An 18293-nucleotide genomic window follows, 5' to 3' on the forward strand; every position below is an offset into this window, starting at 1 on the left:
CCATACCGCGTCCTCGTCACGAGCGACTGAAACACATCAGGGCTCCAAATATCGCCGGCACATTCCACACCAAGGTATGACCGCCTCATTTCTCTCCCAATTACATTCTACACTGACCTGAGTGCAGGTATCCGGTCGAAACGGCCAAAGCACTCTCCAACTCGAAGGCCTTAGGTTTCAAAAGCAAGCGTTGCACTCAATTCCTTCGACCGGGTTTTTATCCCATAAAGGGTTTTACCGGCAAGGTCACATCTACATGCTACCTAAGGAGGAATCAACAAGTAATCAAGGCTTCTTTTGCAATCAACCTCGAATACTGGGGGGCATTCCCCGGAAGGTCACCTACTCGGAGAAGCCAAGATACGCCGAATGGGGTCTCGATGGGAAAAACAATGTACTGGGCCAAACGGTCGAACGGACCGTGCCCGCATAGATTAACTGAGCCCTCAACAGCAAAGACATGTGTGCTCAAGCAATCGAAGAATAATTTCAAAAAGCATTTCACGCTTCAAAAGAGACTCGGTATTTTTGCAAAAACGGCTCCTTTGTCAAAAATGCCCCAAACACTCGGGGACTGCCGTCAATAGCCATCTCCACCGTAATGGCTCCCGAGCCGAGAAATCCTCAATAGCTCGGGGACTACCTTCAATCTCCATCTCCATCATAATGGCTCCCGAGCCGAGAATTCCTCGATAACTCGGGGACTGCCGTCAATCGCCATCTCCATCGTAATGGCTCCCGAGCCGAGAAATCCTCGATAGCTCGGGGAATGCCGTCAATCGCCATCTCCATTGTAACGGCTCCTGAGCCAAGAAATCCTCGATAGCTCGGGGATTGCCGTCAATCGCAATCTCTATCATAATGGCTCCTTAGCCGAGAAATCCTCGATAACTCGGGGACTACCGTCAATCGCCATCGCCAATCGCCACTTATCAAAAGCCCGAGGCCATAAGACCCCAAGCGGGCAGACTCGGTTTCGTAAGACCTACATAAGGCAACAACAATATTTGTAAGACCTCAAGCAAGGCATGAACAATACTTGTACCAAGTATCCAAAACTGTAAGACCTCAAGCAAGGCATGAACAATACTTGTACCAAGTATCTAAAAGTATAAGACCTCAAAGGCATGAAAAATGTGTAAGACCTTACTACAGGCATAAACTCGATCCCGAAGTTTAGGCTATATATCGAACTTGTAAGACCCCTAAAAAGGCATACCCTCGATATAGACACCTACACTACTTCACTCGGGACCAAAGTGGCTCCGGCCAAGCACAAATGACTACGGTCATACGGCTGTACCAGCTGAACTAACGCGACTTGGGGACGCCCGACCGTAGATATTAAATCACAGGCCATTACTTCGAATCTACTTCGAAAAGAATCGGTTAAACAGGCTACCCTCGGCATAGGCAAAAGAGCTTCGATCATGTCAGCTCCAAATCACAGGCTTCGAGCTACTCAGCCTCCAAGCCAAACCTTCTAAGGTGCTCGAACATCGCCGTAAAATGACTCAAAATCGAGGTTCTCCCGAACCGACGACGGGTCAGGCAAGAATTACTCCAAAAGTCCTTAACGAGAGGAAAATAAAGCCATTAAAAGGCTGCATCGGCCCAAAGTGTAAGAGCCATTGTCGCCAGCTCACACAAACATGAAAACTTGAGGGTCGATTGAGCTCGAGTCGAAACTCGACTCGGAGACTGAACCCAAAAAATAGTTAACTACATATGCCTCAAGTCAAAGTGTAAGAGCCGTTGTCGCCAGCCTAATGAGCCTCAGGGCCGCTTAGATCAAAGGCGTAAGAGCCATTGTCGCCAGCCCATGCAAACATAAAAGCTTGAGGGTCAAATGGGCTCGAGTCGGAATTCGACTCAGGGAACAAACCCAAAAGAGTTGAGCAAAAGCATAAGAGCTCAAACGCTAGCTTATACTAAAGGTCGCATCGACCGTGCGCGTAAGAGCCCCTGGGCCAACCTAATAAGCCCCAGGGCCATATCACGAATCTAAGGATTCTCACCGACTCTGAGACTAGTTCACCTGGCGAAATTCGAGACAGAAAGAGCTACAGAAGAAGTAAAGCCACAATGTTTTCTTTGATGCGCATGCGCGAAAAAACACATTCTGCATTTACAACATACTCTGAAAGTACCACGTACCGAATCAGAAAAGGAAATCCATGCCCCCTTTTGGGACTATGGCCCGACGGCCCCATCCTCGCCATCCTCACCATTGGATAGAAAGAATTTAACATCGTACTCTTTCACCTTCGCCTGCTTGATCTCTTCCGAGAGATGGAAGCCCCTGACATGAATTTTCTCTAGGGTTTCCCTCCGAGACCTACACCTCACGTACTCTTTATTACTGCTCTCCCGGTCGAGACCCTTCCTCAGCTCACTTCGAGTATCAACAGTGCCCTTCAAATAGGCCGCCACTTTCTGGTCAGCCTTAGCGCGGCGCGTTACAACCTCTGCCCGGGCATTCACAACCTCGGCCTTCGCCTTCAAAAGCTCGGACTCAAGCCTTGTGATTATATTCGCTCGGACAGAATCATTTACACGAGCTTTCCGGATTTGCACATCGAGGGGAGAAGCCTTAGCCAATGTACCCTTCTTGGTCGCAACTTGGGCATCTACCTGAGCCTTCAACTCGTTAAACTCACGTTTGACCCGGCCAACTTCCCCCCAAAAGTCGTTCCAGCTCCCCCGTTTTGCTCTCCGACTGAATTATCGAAGTATTAATCTCTAAAAATGGAAGGGGGAGCACACATCAACACGAAATACAGGAATACCTGTCTTTCGAGACGGCTTTCAAAGTTTCGACTTCGATCCACCTCGCTCTGCAAGTATACTAGCTCACCCTCCTTTTTTGCACAAAGGAGCCTAAGGGATTTCTCCCTATCCAAAGCTTTTCTTAGCCTGGCTTCACGGCGAAGCAACTCGGACTGGAGCTTGTCAAAAGCCTACGAAAGAAAAAGCTCGACAAGAAAGTAAAAATTGCAAAATCAACAAAGACGGCAAAAAACTCTCCTCGAAATAAAGCCGCTGAGCTTCTTCGAAGATCGAGCGCACATCTACTAGCCTGGCTCCCTCAGCTCCGAAAGAGCCGACCCCGGTCGGGGCACGATCGCTCGGTGCATATGATCCCTGGTTCCGAGTATCCCTCGAAGTACCTCCAACGGAAAAAGAGGATGACAGTGGAGGAGAAACCGCCCTTCCAAAGCCAGAATCACGGGCGTGACGGGCTCAGCCAATACTCCCACTTCCGTCCCCCGGTCCAGGTTCACCTCACTTTGAGCATCGTCACCCTGCAAAGGTATCTCTTGCTTATTGTTATCATTCTTTAGCCCAGAAGCTAGCAACCCTTCTCCCTCTCTAAAGGGGCACGACCTCGCCTCAGAAGACTCCCCGATTCCTACAATAAGAGGTTAGCACGCAGAATGAGGAAGTGCTTTTCCAACTGAAAAAGGGGAAGGGAACAAATTGCGCGGCACATACCATGATGTTTGGCCTCCCATCTTTCCTTTGACAAAATTTTCCACTTACGCTCATTGTAAGCCGAGCAAGTCGCCAGCTTCCAAGCCCAATCCGTCAGGTCGGGAACCTCTCACAGCGTCCATGAAATTGCTGCAGAAAAGGAAAGGAAGGCGCATCTACAGAGCCTGTTTTTGCCATAAGAAAAACTACGAAGGTACGAATGTCACACCTCCTTTTTCAGCACCCGAGGGGGTATATAAGGGAGTTTTTCCAATTAAAGTGACATTAATCGAAATGGATTTTTTTTTATTTAATTTACCAGAGTTGCCACTTGGAATAATTTATTTGGTGTCCCAAGTCACCGATTTATTTTTAAATCCCGAATCGAGGAAATTTTTGACTTTATTTAAAAGTCTGCGAACCAGAAATTCTAGATAAGGAATTCTGTTAACCCGGGAGAAGGTGTTAGGCATTTCCGGGTTCCGTGGTTCTAGCACGGTCGCTTAGCAATTTATGATTGGCTTAAATTGTCTAATTACTTATTTTAGAACCTATGTGCATTTACCTTTTTACCGCTTTTAATTGCTTGATTATCCGTAATGAAAGAATTGAGTTACGCGTACGTATACTCATTTCATTTGGCGCGTCAAAAATCATGTCACGCATACGTGTCCACAATTAATCACACTTCATAGATTATTAAGAAAGTTTGGTCGAAGTTGCGCGAAGCATACCTCGATTTATTTTTAGAACGAAATTCATAATTAAGTTACGCGAACGTATACATAATCACAATAATAGTCTAAGTAGCGCCTAAAGCAAACTACGAGTGTTTATGATTATTTAATATCTAAGTTGTAATACTAATATAAGGGCCATAGAGGATTCAAAGATAGAAGGCACACCTCAATTTTTAGAAGTCTTGCTTAATTAAAGTAATAGAAGGATGTTCTTACTTACAACTATTTTGTACTTAATGTCAAGCTATTAATTAGAAATAGGGAAATATAATGCAGGTCTTTAGTTATTTGAAAGGGACTGGGCCAGCAGTAGGCCCAGTATATTATTAAGGGCAGTTGGTATAATAAAAACTGATGCCAGCTGGGCCCAAAATTGATCCCCAAACATGAAGGCAAAAGAAGATAGAAACAACAAAGGGAAACTGCTTTTGGCCTGGCAGCCTTCACTTGGACCGGTATAGGCCCAGATTCTCAAATATAACCTTTTAAAGTTAAAACCCATTTCCAACGGTAACAATTTAATTAAAACAACACTGCTAAAGACAAACGGGCTCAGAATTGAGCCCATCAGCAAGGAAAATCGAAGGCATGACCATACTGCTTCGTGTGGTCCGACACAGGCCCAATCAATTCTGCCCAGAAACCTTCATGTTAAGGCTCCATGGGGCCCAATTCCTTTTGTACAACTATACCATAACACACCGTTTGACTACTGACAATTCAAGGCAATTAATCAACCAATGTTCAAGTATTATTAGCATACCATTGTTGATATTTACTTGAACCTTAAAATACATTAATCTCAACATGTAAAAAACACTACCATTTACTAGATTTTTAGCTTCATTAATGCTGAATGTAAGAACAATGGCCTAAGTTATACAGCAATCCCTGACATCATACTCTAATCAGAAAAGGCTACTGTGATGATTTTCGAATTTAGAACAAAAAAACATGGCATATATGAGCTAACTCACACATTCATTTATGAGAAACTTAAACTAAACAAGTCTAAAATACTTCAAAACATGCCGGATCTAGATGATTAAACACAAATACAGAAGTGATAAACTCAAATTGCATGCCATAATTTTGTATTACAACCTTAAATAATTAAGAGAATCAGCCCAGAAAATCTGTAATGGCTTCAAAATTTCTGATGGCCAGGCTTTGGCTTCACAAGTTCAGTAGCCACATTTAAACTATAGCCTGACTTATTTGCAGCAAAGAGCCTTGTCCGGTCATGAGTTTACTACCAGCAACACTTAGTAGCATTAAGAACACATTTGTATTACAGCTTACACTCAAAACAACCCAGAATATCAACATAAGACTCTAAACAAAGATACCATGCTTCAAAATAACTGAGAGATAGTAATGCAACAGCAGTGACAAAAATAGATTTCCATTCCAAAACACTTATAACTTTTACATGAATACTACATCATAACAAACACACAGCATGAGAAATCACATAAGTGAACCCAGGTCAAGCATGTGAGCTCAAGATGTGTACCTTGAACAGCAATAGAAAAGAGAAGAGAAAATAAATCTCTTGGAAGAAAACTTGGAAGAAAAGTAGCAGCAAATAGAACAGCAGGAGTATTAGAGCAGCAACCAAGAAAACCAACCAGAAAATCAACCCAAATCAACCAGCCTTAAACCAGAAATCCCAGCTAAAGAAACCAGTATTTTAGAGTATTTTTGTGTTCATCTTGGTATTTTTCAGAATCGGTATGGATTTTCAAAGCAGTATCTCTGTGTGTTTTTCAGAACCTTTTGTGTAGAAAAGTGCTCAAGGAGTCCGTTAATGAGGGAATTTTTCCTTTTATAGAGTGCACAAAAAGGCATCAAAAAGGAATATTCTAACCTAAAATTCTAAAAATCGGAATAGTACAACATCTTTTATAGCTGTCTGTCCTTTTTCCCACCCATTTTAGCATCTTTTGCTAAAAATGGGGACAGCTGTCCAAAGACCTAGAACCTTCTGATATTAACCTATATAGAAACCCAATTTTACCCTCCCATTTATTGATTATTGCAATTTTCAACAGTTTTGACCTAAATTTTGATTGTTTGCTTAACCTCCTAAGTCTGGGCCAATTATCATGGCCCAATGGACCAACCCAGGCCCAAATCATGGCCAAATGGCCCAGGACAAACCCAAGACCAAGCCAAAGTAAAACAAATGCCACAACTTAACCTAAATGTTTGACCATTCTGTAATTAATTAGCAACTTAATCAACTAAGTTCAAACAACATGAAAGATATGCAAATCAGTCGTCAATTAGTTGATTCAGACGACTGACCAAACAGGGACAGTGATTTTAAACAATCTAAACTAATTCGACCAAGTGAATAGTAAAAACTAATCCAAAAGAAAACAAACAAATAATGAAACTAAATTACTCAACTAAGTAATCCAGACTAATTCCAAACAAGTAAGATGTTCAAATTAACTTAAATAGATAGCCAATAAAACTAATTTAAACAATTAAATACTCGAAGCACATTCAAACAAGTAGATAATCAGAAATCAATTCAAACAAATAAAAGGAAAAATCAGAAACAGAAAAAATAAAAACAAAAACAAAAAAAAAGGAAAAGAAAAGAAAGAGGAAGGGTACTGTTTTCTTTCAAACGGAATGAATCGTCGACTGAAGCGATCCAACGAACAAAGAAGGCTACGACCTGGCCATGCATCAGTGGTGACTTCGAAATGGGTCGAAACTAATGTAAAACGATTGCTCTTATCAGAAGCAGTCGATTCACATGAGTCTCGACCCAAGACAAATAAAATACTCCAAAAATTTGCACAAGGTTGAACTAGGGTCTCTTCTGGACTCTTGGATCTAAAATTCACCGATTTTGGCGGGTTTTCTAGGGTAACTGGTAGGAGATATGAGATGAGGGAGTGTGGTGGTTGTCTGGTTAGAAGTTGGACAGGTTTGGAAAGATTTGGGTGAACTAGGGTTTGGTCTCAGATCTGAAATTGGAGAGATTTTTGAGAGAGCTTTTGAGGAAATTGATGTTGGATTCAAGAAGAGGATGGGACAAGGGTTGTATGGTATCGTTTTGGGGAGGTTTGGAGTATCGCCGCCGCCGTGAGGCGATTTCCGGTGGCGGCCAGTGGCGGTGTTTCAGAGAGGTAAGAGAGAGATCGAGAGAGACGAAGTGAGGGGACTTTTGGGGGTAGGGGGTCTGTTTAGGAAAGTTATATGTTAACCAAACGCCTAGTTTCGAGCCGTTGGATCCAAAGTGATCAACGGCTGGGACCAAGACAAAGGGATACGGCGTCGTTTTGGCTATGAAAGTGGGTGGACCGGGTAAGGAAATTTTGGGCCTGGGTTAGGATGTGTTTGGGAACGGGTTTGGGCATAAAATCAGCCCAAATTCAATTTTAAACCCTTCTCTTCAATTAACTTCTTTATTTCCTTTTTTTTTTCTATTCCGTTAAGTAAAAATCCTGTATTAAAATCATAAATTAATCTAAAATTGTAAAATTAAGCCAAATATCTAATTACAGTAATTATAAAATTACTTGATCCTAAATTAAAAGAGAAAAATCACTAATCTAAAAATTAAAAGGTAAAAATGTAAAGTGGGCCATTTTTTATGATTTTCATTTTTAATAAAATAAACAATTAATTAATTAATCCTAAAAATGTAAAAAAAAAAAACTAAATGCAATGCATGGTATTTTTGGCATTTTTCATGATTTTAATAGAAATAATACGTGCACAAAAATGCAAATAATTAATAAAAATCCACAAAATTCATATAAAATGGCAAATAATTGGAAAAAATCTATTTTCTTGGATTTTATAGGAGTAATTCATATAGGGCAAAAATCACATGCTCACAGCTGCTCCTGTTTGCTCGGAAAATGAAGGGTTTTTGGGCAAAGATAAAATGATCAATTACGAACGATTTTTTCCCGTTTGAAATTCCATGAGAAGCATCTTTTGAAAAAAAGTCTAACCGAACCTTGCTTCGGAGGTTGCCTACATATCCTTGGCTATAAAGGAATCAGGTCAGTGTAGTTCTGGAAGGTTTGGTAGCTGGGACTACCGGGAAACTGTGATTTCACTGTTGTTGCTGCTATTTCTGCTTGCTGAGCTCCTTATTACACCGAAATAAAAGATAGAAAGCTAAACTAGCTAAATCTATCAACTACGAGTTACAAGATTCCTATCTATAAACCTTCTAAAGCTTGATCTTGAGTCTTAGATGGTTCTTCCTGCAGACTCTGATCTGAATCTCGATGCTCGTTAGCTGCAACCGCTGGTTCATTCTTCTTCAGCTTTTCGGATCAGGGCGGACATGCAAAACTTGTGACTTCAATCATATCTTGAGCAGTCCGCATCTTTTCTCCGCTTCTACACTTAGAGTTCAACTTCTTTTCTTGTTCTTCTTTTCTTTTATTTGGGTTGAGACTTCTTCTTTTGGTCATCTCAAACCTTGTGCCTCAAGGTAAAAACCTGTTCATGCACCAAAGCAAACAACCTAACGAAATTTTCTGCCCCAGTTTTCACAAGAAAAATTTCGTGAATTATTGTAACAGAATCTAAACTATTTCTTTATTGAAAGCAATAAAATCAGGATTGTGTATCCTTGAGGAAAAGAGATTAGGGAGTGGAGACCCTATATCTAAAATGAAATCAACTAGGGATCGGGGGCCCTAAGTTGGAAAGATTACCAGGTTATGCTGGAAAAATGACTGAGTTATGTCGGAAAGAAAAAAAAAGGTCCTCGGGTTATGCTGGAAAAGTCATCGGGTTATGCCGGAAAAGAAAAAGGTCCTAGGGTTATGCTGGGAAAGTCATAGGGTTTTGCCGAAAAAGAAAAAGGTCCTCGGGTTATGCTGGGAAAGTCATCGGGTTATGCCGGAAAAGAAAAAGGTCCTCGGGTTATGCCGGAAAATTTATCGGGTTATGCCAGAAAAGAAAAAAGGCCCTCGGGTTGTGCCGGGGAGGTCCACGGGTTATGTCGAGAAAATCATCGGGTTATGCCGGAAAGAAAAAAGGTCCTCGGGTTATGCCGGGAAAGTCATCGGGTTATGCTGGAAAAGAAAAAGGTCCTTAGGTTATGCCGAAAAAGTCATCGGGTTATGCCGGAAAAGAAAAATGTCCTCTGGTTATGCCGGGAAAGTCATCGGGTTATGCCGGAAAAGAAAAAAGGTCCTCGGGTTATACCGGGAAAGTCATCGGGTTATACCGGAAAAGAAAAAAGGTCCTCGGGTTATGCCGGGGAGGTCCACGGGTTATGCGGGGAAAGTCATCGGGTTTTGCCGGAAAAGAAAAAGGTCCTCGGGTTACGCCGGGAAAGTCATCGGATTTTGCCGGAAAAGAAAAAGGTCCTCGGGTTATGCAGGAAAAGAAAAAAGGTCCTCGGGTTATGCCGGGAAAATCATCGGGTTATGCCGGAAAAGAAAAAAGGCCCTCGGGTAATGCCGGGGAGGTCCACGGGTTAAGCCAGAAAAGAAAAAAAGGTCCTCGGGTTATGCCGGGAAAGAAAAAAGGTCCTCGCGTTATGTCAGGGAGGTCCACGGGTTATGCCGGGGATCAACTAGGGAGTGGAGCTCTATAATGGAAAAGACTAACAGGTTATGTTGGAAGCGACTAGGGGATGGGACCCTATGTTGGAAAAAATATAGCTAGAGATTGGGGACCCTAGACTACCATGATTTTGAATTTTTCTTCTCTTCTTTTTTTTTTCATGGAATGAGTGAATGCGGGAAAGAATTTTGGAGGGGACTTCTCTTTTTTGGATTGTCGCTGCAAAGCTATTTCTAGCTCTTGCGCAGTTTCTTTTTGGTCGCACCTGCTTCTTGCAAGGTTGCTTTGAATTACACCTGTTTCCTGTTTCCTGTTTTTCAAACAAAGAACAATTGTTAGTTTGAAACGGTGGTTGGCTTTGTGGCCTTGATTGTTTTGATCACTTGATCTCATCCCAACTCTTTCGATTAAAACCTTTATTGCTCGCTGGCTTTCTGGAGTCGATCTCTTTTTTGAACCCAGGGATCTTGTCTTTCCAAAATCTCACATGATGGTTAAACCGTGTGGGGCTTTGGCCTTTTCATCTTATTTTGCCTTTATGGGCACTTTACTTTGGATTTCTTTGCTTTTCAATAATTTTGACTCTGGAGCATCGGCCATCATGGCCAGTCGAGATCGACTTGATGCACTTGCTGAGGCTGGGTGCTTTTCCTTGAATTTGGCTTTTGTTAAGCAGAACCCTGTAAAACCAATCTTGCCATCTTTTCTTTGTATTAGTTTCGGAGGAGGATTAAATCGAAAGGGATTCAAAGAAAAGTAAACAAAGGACAGGATAATGAATTTAACGAGAAGTGTCCCTTTCGGGGGGAAGGAAGAAGGACTTATCTGGAGTGCATGCAGACTTCAATAGACATGAAATGCTTCTTGGACTGGATACCCGATCTGCGCAACCATCCAATCTCTCATAAACCCATCATAACTCGTATCTCAAAACCGAGAAACCTTGCCAGGACTCTATCAGTGCCGATGGTTGTAAGGAATTCCTTCTTTTCAATCAATGGCGCCCTTTGCGGGTTTTTGCCGATTGACCTCTCTCATTTCTCTTCTTACCATCGCTTTATAGTGCTCTTTGCGAGTTTTCACTAACAAGACTCTCTCATTTTCAATTTCTCTGCTCACCATCGCCTTACGGTGCCCGTGTGGGTTTTCACCATCTCTCATTTTATCGGATCCAACAACCTCTCATTGTGAACTTCTTTACTGATCGATCCGAAGGGCTTTGAACAGGATTTTGGGTAAAAAAGAGTTTGGATTGAATTACAACTTTGGAACCTTTCGGGCGACTGTCACCGAACCATTATAAATTCTGCCCCAGTTTCAACTTTTGGGGAAATGTGGATTTTTGTTTTGGTGTGACTGAACCCTAGAGAGGCTTCCTACGTATCCTTTCGGAATCAAGTCGAACGTAGTTCAGGGAAACTTTGTTTTTTGATTTTTTTTTGACAAACATTTTCGGGTTCCAAAGAGGGTAATCAAAGAAAGGTAACCAGCTCAAAGGGTTAGCAAAGGGTTGAAGTGTTTGAGGTAGCGAGAATGAAAGCCTTCGTCATCCCAATCGGATAATATTGGTACCGCAGAAGGGTTAAACGTAATACCTTTTGACCGTGTATGCACTGACAGCTCTTTAAGGGTCATTTCCTTCAATGTCTCCCAAGTACAATGCCCTTTCGGCAATAATTTTCTTATAATGTATGGGCCTTCCAGTTTGGAGCGAACTTTCCTTTTGCTTCCTTATGATGAGGGAGAATACGTCTCAAAACGAGTTGCCCCACTTCAAAGTTCCTAGGCCGCACTTTCTTGTTGTAGGCACGGGCCATTCTTTGTTGATACAACTGCCCGTGGCAAACTGCGGCCATCCGTTTTTCATCAATCAAGGTTAACTGTTCTAGACGGGTCTTGACCCACTAATTATCCTCAATCCCAGCTTCAACGATGATTTGGAGAGATGGAATTTCAACTTCTGTGGGTATTACGGCTTCAGTGCCATAAACCAATAGATAGGGTGTTTCTCCGACTGATGTGCGCACAGTTGTGCGATATCCCAACAATGCAAACGACAACTTTTCATGCCATTGTCTCGAACTTTGAATCATTTTTCTAAGAATCTTCTTGATTTTTTTGTTTGCCGCTTCAACAACACCATTAGCTTTGGGCCGATAAGGGGTAGAATTCTGATGCGTGATCTTAAATTGTTCACATATCTCCCTCATCAAGTGACTATTCAAGTTTGCAGCATTGTCCGTAATGATAGTTGTAGGGATACCAAAACGACAGATGATGTTAGAGTGCAGGAAGTCTACCATTGCTTTCTTAGTGACGGCTTTGAGAGTGACTGCTTCGACCCACTTTGTGAAGTAGTCAATGGCAACTAATATGAATCTGTGCCCATTTGAAGCTTTTGGCTCGATTGGCCCAATGGCATCCATACCCCAAGCAACAAACAGCCATGGTGCTGACATAGGATGTAATTCTGAAGGCGGTGCATGAATCAGGTCACCGTGTACCTGACACTGATGACACTTTCGGACAAAACTGAAGCAATCCTTTTCCATAGTCATCCAGTAATAACCTGCTCGAAGGATTTTCTTTGGAAGGACGTATCCATTCATATGGTGTCCACACACTCCTGCGTGTACTTCATTCATGATTCTTCCGGCCTCTTGGGCATCCACACATCTTAAAAGGTTCAGATCCGGAGTCCTTTTGTACAAGACTTCTCTGCTCAAGAAAAAGCCACTGGCAAGCCTTCTAATGGTTCTCTTTTGGTCTCAATGGCAAGCCTTCTAATGGTTCTCTTTTGGTCTCCACTGGCTTGCTCAGGATATTCCTTTGTTTTCAAAAATCTCTTGATATCATGATACCATTGCTGAACATTTGGTTCCACCTCAACCGTATTGCAATAACCATGCCTTTCTCGGATTTGGATTTCCAACGGGTCAATGTGGACATTGCCCGGATATGGCAACATCGAGGCCAAAGTAGCTAGTGCATCGACTAACTCATTGTGAAACCGAGGAATGTACCTGAGCTCGACGAATTTGAACCGCTTGCTAAGACCTTCAACATATTGCCTGTATGGAATAAGCTTGACATCCCGAGTTTCCCATTCTCCCTGAGCTTGTCGGATAATCAATTACAAATTCCCATGATTAACAATTCTTCCACATCTTGGTCGATTGCCATGTTCATACCCATAATGCAGGCTTCATACTCGGCAGTGTTGTTTGTGCAGAAAAACCGAAGCCGGGCTATAGCCGGATAATGCTGACCAGTGGGTGAGATCAAGATTGCCCCAATCCCGACAACTTTTGCGTTCATAGCTCCATTGAAGAACATTTTCCAAGCATTGGTGTCTTCTGAAATTACCTCAACTGAATTTACTTCCCTGTCCGGAAAGTAGGTACTCAAGGGCTGATATTCATCATCAACAGGATTTTCAGCTAGGTGATCCGCTAAAGCTTGAGCTTTCATTGCCGTGCGAGTGACATAGACTATGTCGAACTCAGTGAGAAGGATTTGCCATTTTGCCAACCTCCCTGTGGGCATCGGCTTCTGGAATATGTACTTCAAAGGATCCAACCTGGTGATGAGATAGGTGGTGTAGGCCAACATGTAATGCCTAAGCTTCTGAGCGACCCAAGTTAGGGCGCAGCAAGTCCTTTCCAACAAAGTGTATTTGGTTTCATAACTAGTGAACTTCTTGCTCAAATAGTATATTGCCTGTTCTTTCTTCCCGATCACATCATGTTGCCCGAGAACACATCCAAAGGAATTCTCCAAGACTGTCAAATACAAAAACAAAGGCCTTCTAGGTTCGGGTGGGACCAAGACTGGCGGATTTGACAGATATTCTTTGATTTTGTCGAAAGCTTCCTGACACTCATCTATCCATCTAATCGCCGCATCCTTCTTCAATAGCTTAAATATGGGCTCACATGTGGAAGTCAACTGAGCAATGAACCGGCTGATGTAATTCAACCTTCCCAACAGACTCATAACCTCTTTCTTGGTTCTTGGAGGAGGCAAATCCCGAATAGACTTTATCTTTGTTGGATCTAGCTCGATGCCCCTCCGACTAACTATAAATCCCAAAAGCTTCCCAAACAGAACTCCAAATGCACATTTAGCTGGATTTAACTTCAGGTCATACTTACGCAGACGCTCAAAGAACTTTCTTAGATCCCGAACATGGTCGTCCTGCATTCTTGATTTAATGATCACATCGTCCACATATACCTCAATTTCCTGGTGCATCATGTCGTGAAAGATGGCAGTCATAGCTCTCATGTAAGTTGCCCCGGCGTTCTTCAAACCAAAAGGCATGACTCTGTAACAATAGGTACCCAAGGCGTGGTGAAGGCTGTCTTTTCTGCATCTTCTTCATCCATCAAGACCTGATGATATCCAGCATAACAATCCACGAAAGGCTGTATCTCATGTTTGGCACAGTTGTCAACAAGGATGTGGATGTTTGGCAAAGGGAAGTTGTCCTTAGCACTTGCTTTGTTCAGATCCCGATAATCAACACACACTCGGGTTTTCCTATATTTCTTTGGCACTGGGACCACATTAGCCAACCACGTGGTGTATCGGACCACTCGGATCACCCTCGCCTTTAACTGTTTGGTGACCTCTTCTTTGATCTTGTCACTGATGTCAGTTTTGAACTTTCTCTGCTTTTGTTGGACAGGGGGATAACCGGGGTAAGTTGGAAATTTATGTACCACAAAATCGACACTCAGTCCTGGTATATCATCATAGGACTAGGCAAACACATCTTTGAACTCGAACAAAAGTTGAATCAATGCATCCTTTTTCATCAGTGTGAATGCTTATCATGGTTTCCTGGACCTATTCTGAACTACCCAAATTAACTGGCTCAGTTTCATTTAAGTTTGGCTTAGGCTTATTCTCAAATTGTTCCTGTTCTCGGTTTATTTCCCTAAAAGCCTCATCTTCATAATATTCTGGTTCTTGATTCATTATTTCACAATTAGACAGCGTGTTAGGATCTGGGCATGAAGTCCGCAAGCATGTCATGTTATTTAAGTCCGCATTATTAGAACTAAAAGAAGAAATAAGAAAAGTAACAAAAATCAGAAAGAATAAAGAATGAGATTCATAGACGACAAAAAATTTAGTTCATTTCATTGAATTTGAAGATAGAAGGGTTTACATTGGAATTTTAAACACGATAAACTAAAAGAAACATTCGAGTTACACCCTGGAATAACTCAGAATGCAGAAAAGGTGGCAAGACTGGACTACCGGGATTCCCGCCTGACTGGGAACGGAGTAGCCTTCCAATTCTGAAGCTTGGCGTCGGGGCCCATATATAGCACCTTAGCAGTGCTCGAGCCTTCTCCCGGTTAGACCATGTGAGCTTCATATAACATTTGCCTCATGGCTCCACATATGTCCTCAATTTCCTCGGCCGTGAAGCCTTCATCTTCCTCCTCTATGTATCTGGGCTTGACGAATGTTTTGGAGAGATGTGGGACCGGCTGAGGCAACACCCAACCATTGCTCTTTCGTTCATTTGCCCGTGTCACATCAACTTTCGTGACTTGAAAACCCACACCGAAGAACTTCTCACTGGCAGCCAGAGTGACGGGTTCCGTGATACCTTGCAACGATACCCCGAGCCCCTTCCCGGGCTTATACCTGTGCTTGATCATTTCAGTAGCGACCATGATTGACGCATTTGACAAAAAGGGTTTTGGACACGGGCTTCCTTCCTCACATTGATCTGCGACCACAACCTCAAAAGCTTGATAGACTATATGCTCACTACCTTCCCTAGCCTCGAGACATGGGACTGACGGGTCCCTATAAATTGATTGCTCGTCCACTCCATGGACCACGATTTCCTGATCTTCTTGTTCAAATTTCACCATTTGGTGGAGAGTAGAAGGTATGGCCCCTTCAGCATGGATCCAAGGCCTTCCTAGGAGAAAATTATAAGAGGTGTCCATGTCCAAGATCTGAAATGTCACTTCGAAATCCACATGACCGATAGTCAAGATCAAATCAATCTCCCTATTCTGTCTCTCTTGATGCCATCAAAAGCACGCACACAAACATTGTTAGGCCTGAGTCTCTCAGTCCCAATTTCCATTCTTTGCAAAGTTGAGAGAGGGCAGATGTCGACCCCAGATCCACCATCCAGCATGACTCTTTTTACATAGTACCCTTTACATTTAACTGTCAGATGAAGAGCTTTGTTGTGGGCAGCCCCTTTCGGGGGCAAGTCATTTCTGCTAAATGAAATCCGGTTGACTTCGAAGAATCGTTCCGCCATCCTTTCCAGTTGCTCGACAGTGGTTTCAATCGGAACATATGCTTCATTCAGCGGCTGCTTAAGAGAATAGGGTGCGCCTCCGCATGTTGGAAATGTGGGACGCTTGGTCCAACGGTAGAGAGCCGCCTAGTGCAATACCTGGTTTCCCCGAGCTACTTCCCAGAGCAAGTGGAACTTCCAACATCCCAATAAATTACTCGAACACCCCACTTGGATATCCCACCATCTCAGCCCATTTCTCCGGAACGCCTTCTGAGGTTCGCCCCCAGGCATTGATTTCGGGAGTGGCTTCTAATATATTCACCGCACCACCAACCTCGGCTATGGCACAGCCAACTTTGCCCAGGCCAAGTTTTGATCCATCATCCTTTACTTTCCAAGTACCATCTTTTCCATCAGATACAGCTCATTTCACCACCAATTCTTACCCTCAACAACCTCGGTATGAGTTTACCGCGGGACCAGAGAGAGCTACAAAGAATCCCGAGCAGGAGGAAATCACTCAAAAAATGAGAAGCATGGAACAAAGCCTCAAGAATATACAAGGTTTAAGTGGCCAGAAGAGTGTATCCTACGCCGATTTATGTATGTTCCCGCATGTTCATCTGCCCATTGGTTTTAAGACTCCCAAGTTCGAAAAGCATGACGGGCACGGGGACCCTATAGCCCACCTCAAGAGGTATTTCAATCAACTAAGAGGGGCGGGCAGAAAAGAAGAACTCCTAATGGCTTACCTCGGAGAAAGTCTAGTCAGAATTGCATCCGAGTGGTATATGGATCAAGACATATCTCACTGGCACATATGGGATGATTTGGCTTGAGATTTTGTCAGGCAATTTCAGTACAACATAGACATAGCTCCAGACAGAAATTCTCTGTCTAATCTCAAAAAGAAGTCTTCGGAGAGTTTCCAAGAATATGCTGTCAAGTGGCGCGAACAAGCTGCCAGGGTGAAACCCCCAATGGATGAGACCGAGATGGTCAGTGTGTTCCTACAAGCCCAAGAGGCTGACTACTTCCAGAACATGATGTCTGCAATGGGAAAGCCGTTTGCTGAGGCTATCAAGATTAGGGAGATGGTCGAAAATGGTTTGAAGACAGGCTGCATATTGAGCCAGTCTGCTATTAGAGCTACGTCCCAAGCAATCCAGAGTGGGTCAAGGGGTGTAGCAAACAGAAAGAAGAAAGAAGAAGTGGCGATGGTGGCTTCAAGTCTGAGAAACCCTGTCAACCCCGAGGTTACTTCCCTTCAAACATCCCGCAACATAATTATCCTCACCAGGATGTGGCTTATTCCATGACTCCTCAGCCTTATGCGGTGATGAATGCCCAGCCATACGCTCGACCACAACAACAGTTTAACCAAAATCGAGCTCCACTTCCTAGAAATAACCCTCCTCACCATGCTCCATATAGTCCCCGACCCCCACAAAATAATTTTCCATACAATGCCCGTGCCCGGGAGCCACCCAGAAGAACCAACTTCACGCCCATTGGTGAATCATACTCTAGCCTTTTCCCTAAGCTGGTCCAAATGGGTTTGTCGCAACCCGTACCCCAAAATAGGCAAAACCCAGAGTCACCCTCCTATCGACCCGGTACCCGATGTGCTTATCATTCAGGAGCGGAAGGGCACGACACTGAAGACTGTTGGACTCTTAAAAGGGCGGTCGAAAGTCTAATAGAGCAAAAGCAGATAGTGCTGAAAGATGAAGAGGTCCCCAATGTGACCAATAACCCATTGCTGGCTCACAACAATGGGCCAGTTATTGGGATGATTTGTGAGGATAAAGAGTTTGACCAAAATTTAAAAGCTATCATTGCTATCGCCGATGTTGAAAAGAAGCCAAAGGCGGTTGCATAGCAAGAAAAGGGGGAGAAGAAGAGCAACTCTGTTGGGATAACCGATATCGGGCTATCCTTTGGGATGGGAATTATTGGTAGATGACTTTCTGACGACATTTCGACACTTCCCTTGGATCTTGTAAATGATGAGTGGTGATTTTACCACTCATTCTAGTCTCTTTTCCTTAGCTTTTATGTCCTTTAACTATAATATGAGGTCGTTTATGGTGTGTATTGTTAGATTTTCAGGTAAATGGTGCCATGAAGTGATTTGAATTGAATTGAAATGGAATTGAGAAAAAGAGGGTGAAAACAATGCAAAACTCTCCAGTGATTCTGCATCTGCGGAAGAGTTGTCGCAGAAGCTATCCCGC

At 43.1% G+C, this 18293-nt stretch overlaps 1 protein-coding gene across 1 annotated transcript; it reads left to right on the plus strand.

Annotated features, from left to right (window-relative positions):
• Positions 1–16166: 16166 nt before the first annotated feature.
• On the plus strand, positions 16167–17938 carry LOC109207226. The gene is made up of 4 exons (XM_019370108.1): positions 16167–16753; positions 16907–17312; positions 17357–17570; positions 17697–17938. Exons 1-4 carry the CDS (start codon positions 16167–16169, stop codon positions 17936–17938), a joined length of 1449 nt encoding a protein of 482 aa, XP_019225653.1.
• Positions 17939–18293: the final 355 nt, after the last annotated feature.

The sequence above is a fragment of the Nicotiana attenuata genome, unplaced genomic scaffold, assembly GCF_001879085.1.
Source record: "Nicotiana attenuata strain UT unplaced genomic scaffold, NIATTr2, whole genome shotgun sequence".
NCBI lineage: Eukaryota > Viridiplantae > Streptophyta > Magnoliopsida > Solanales > Solanaceae > Nicotiana > Nicotiana attenuata.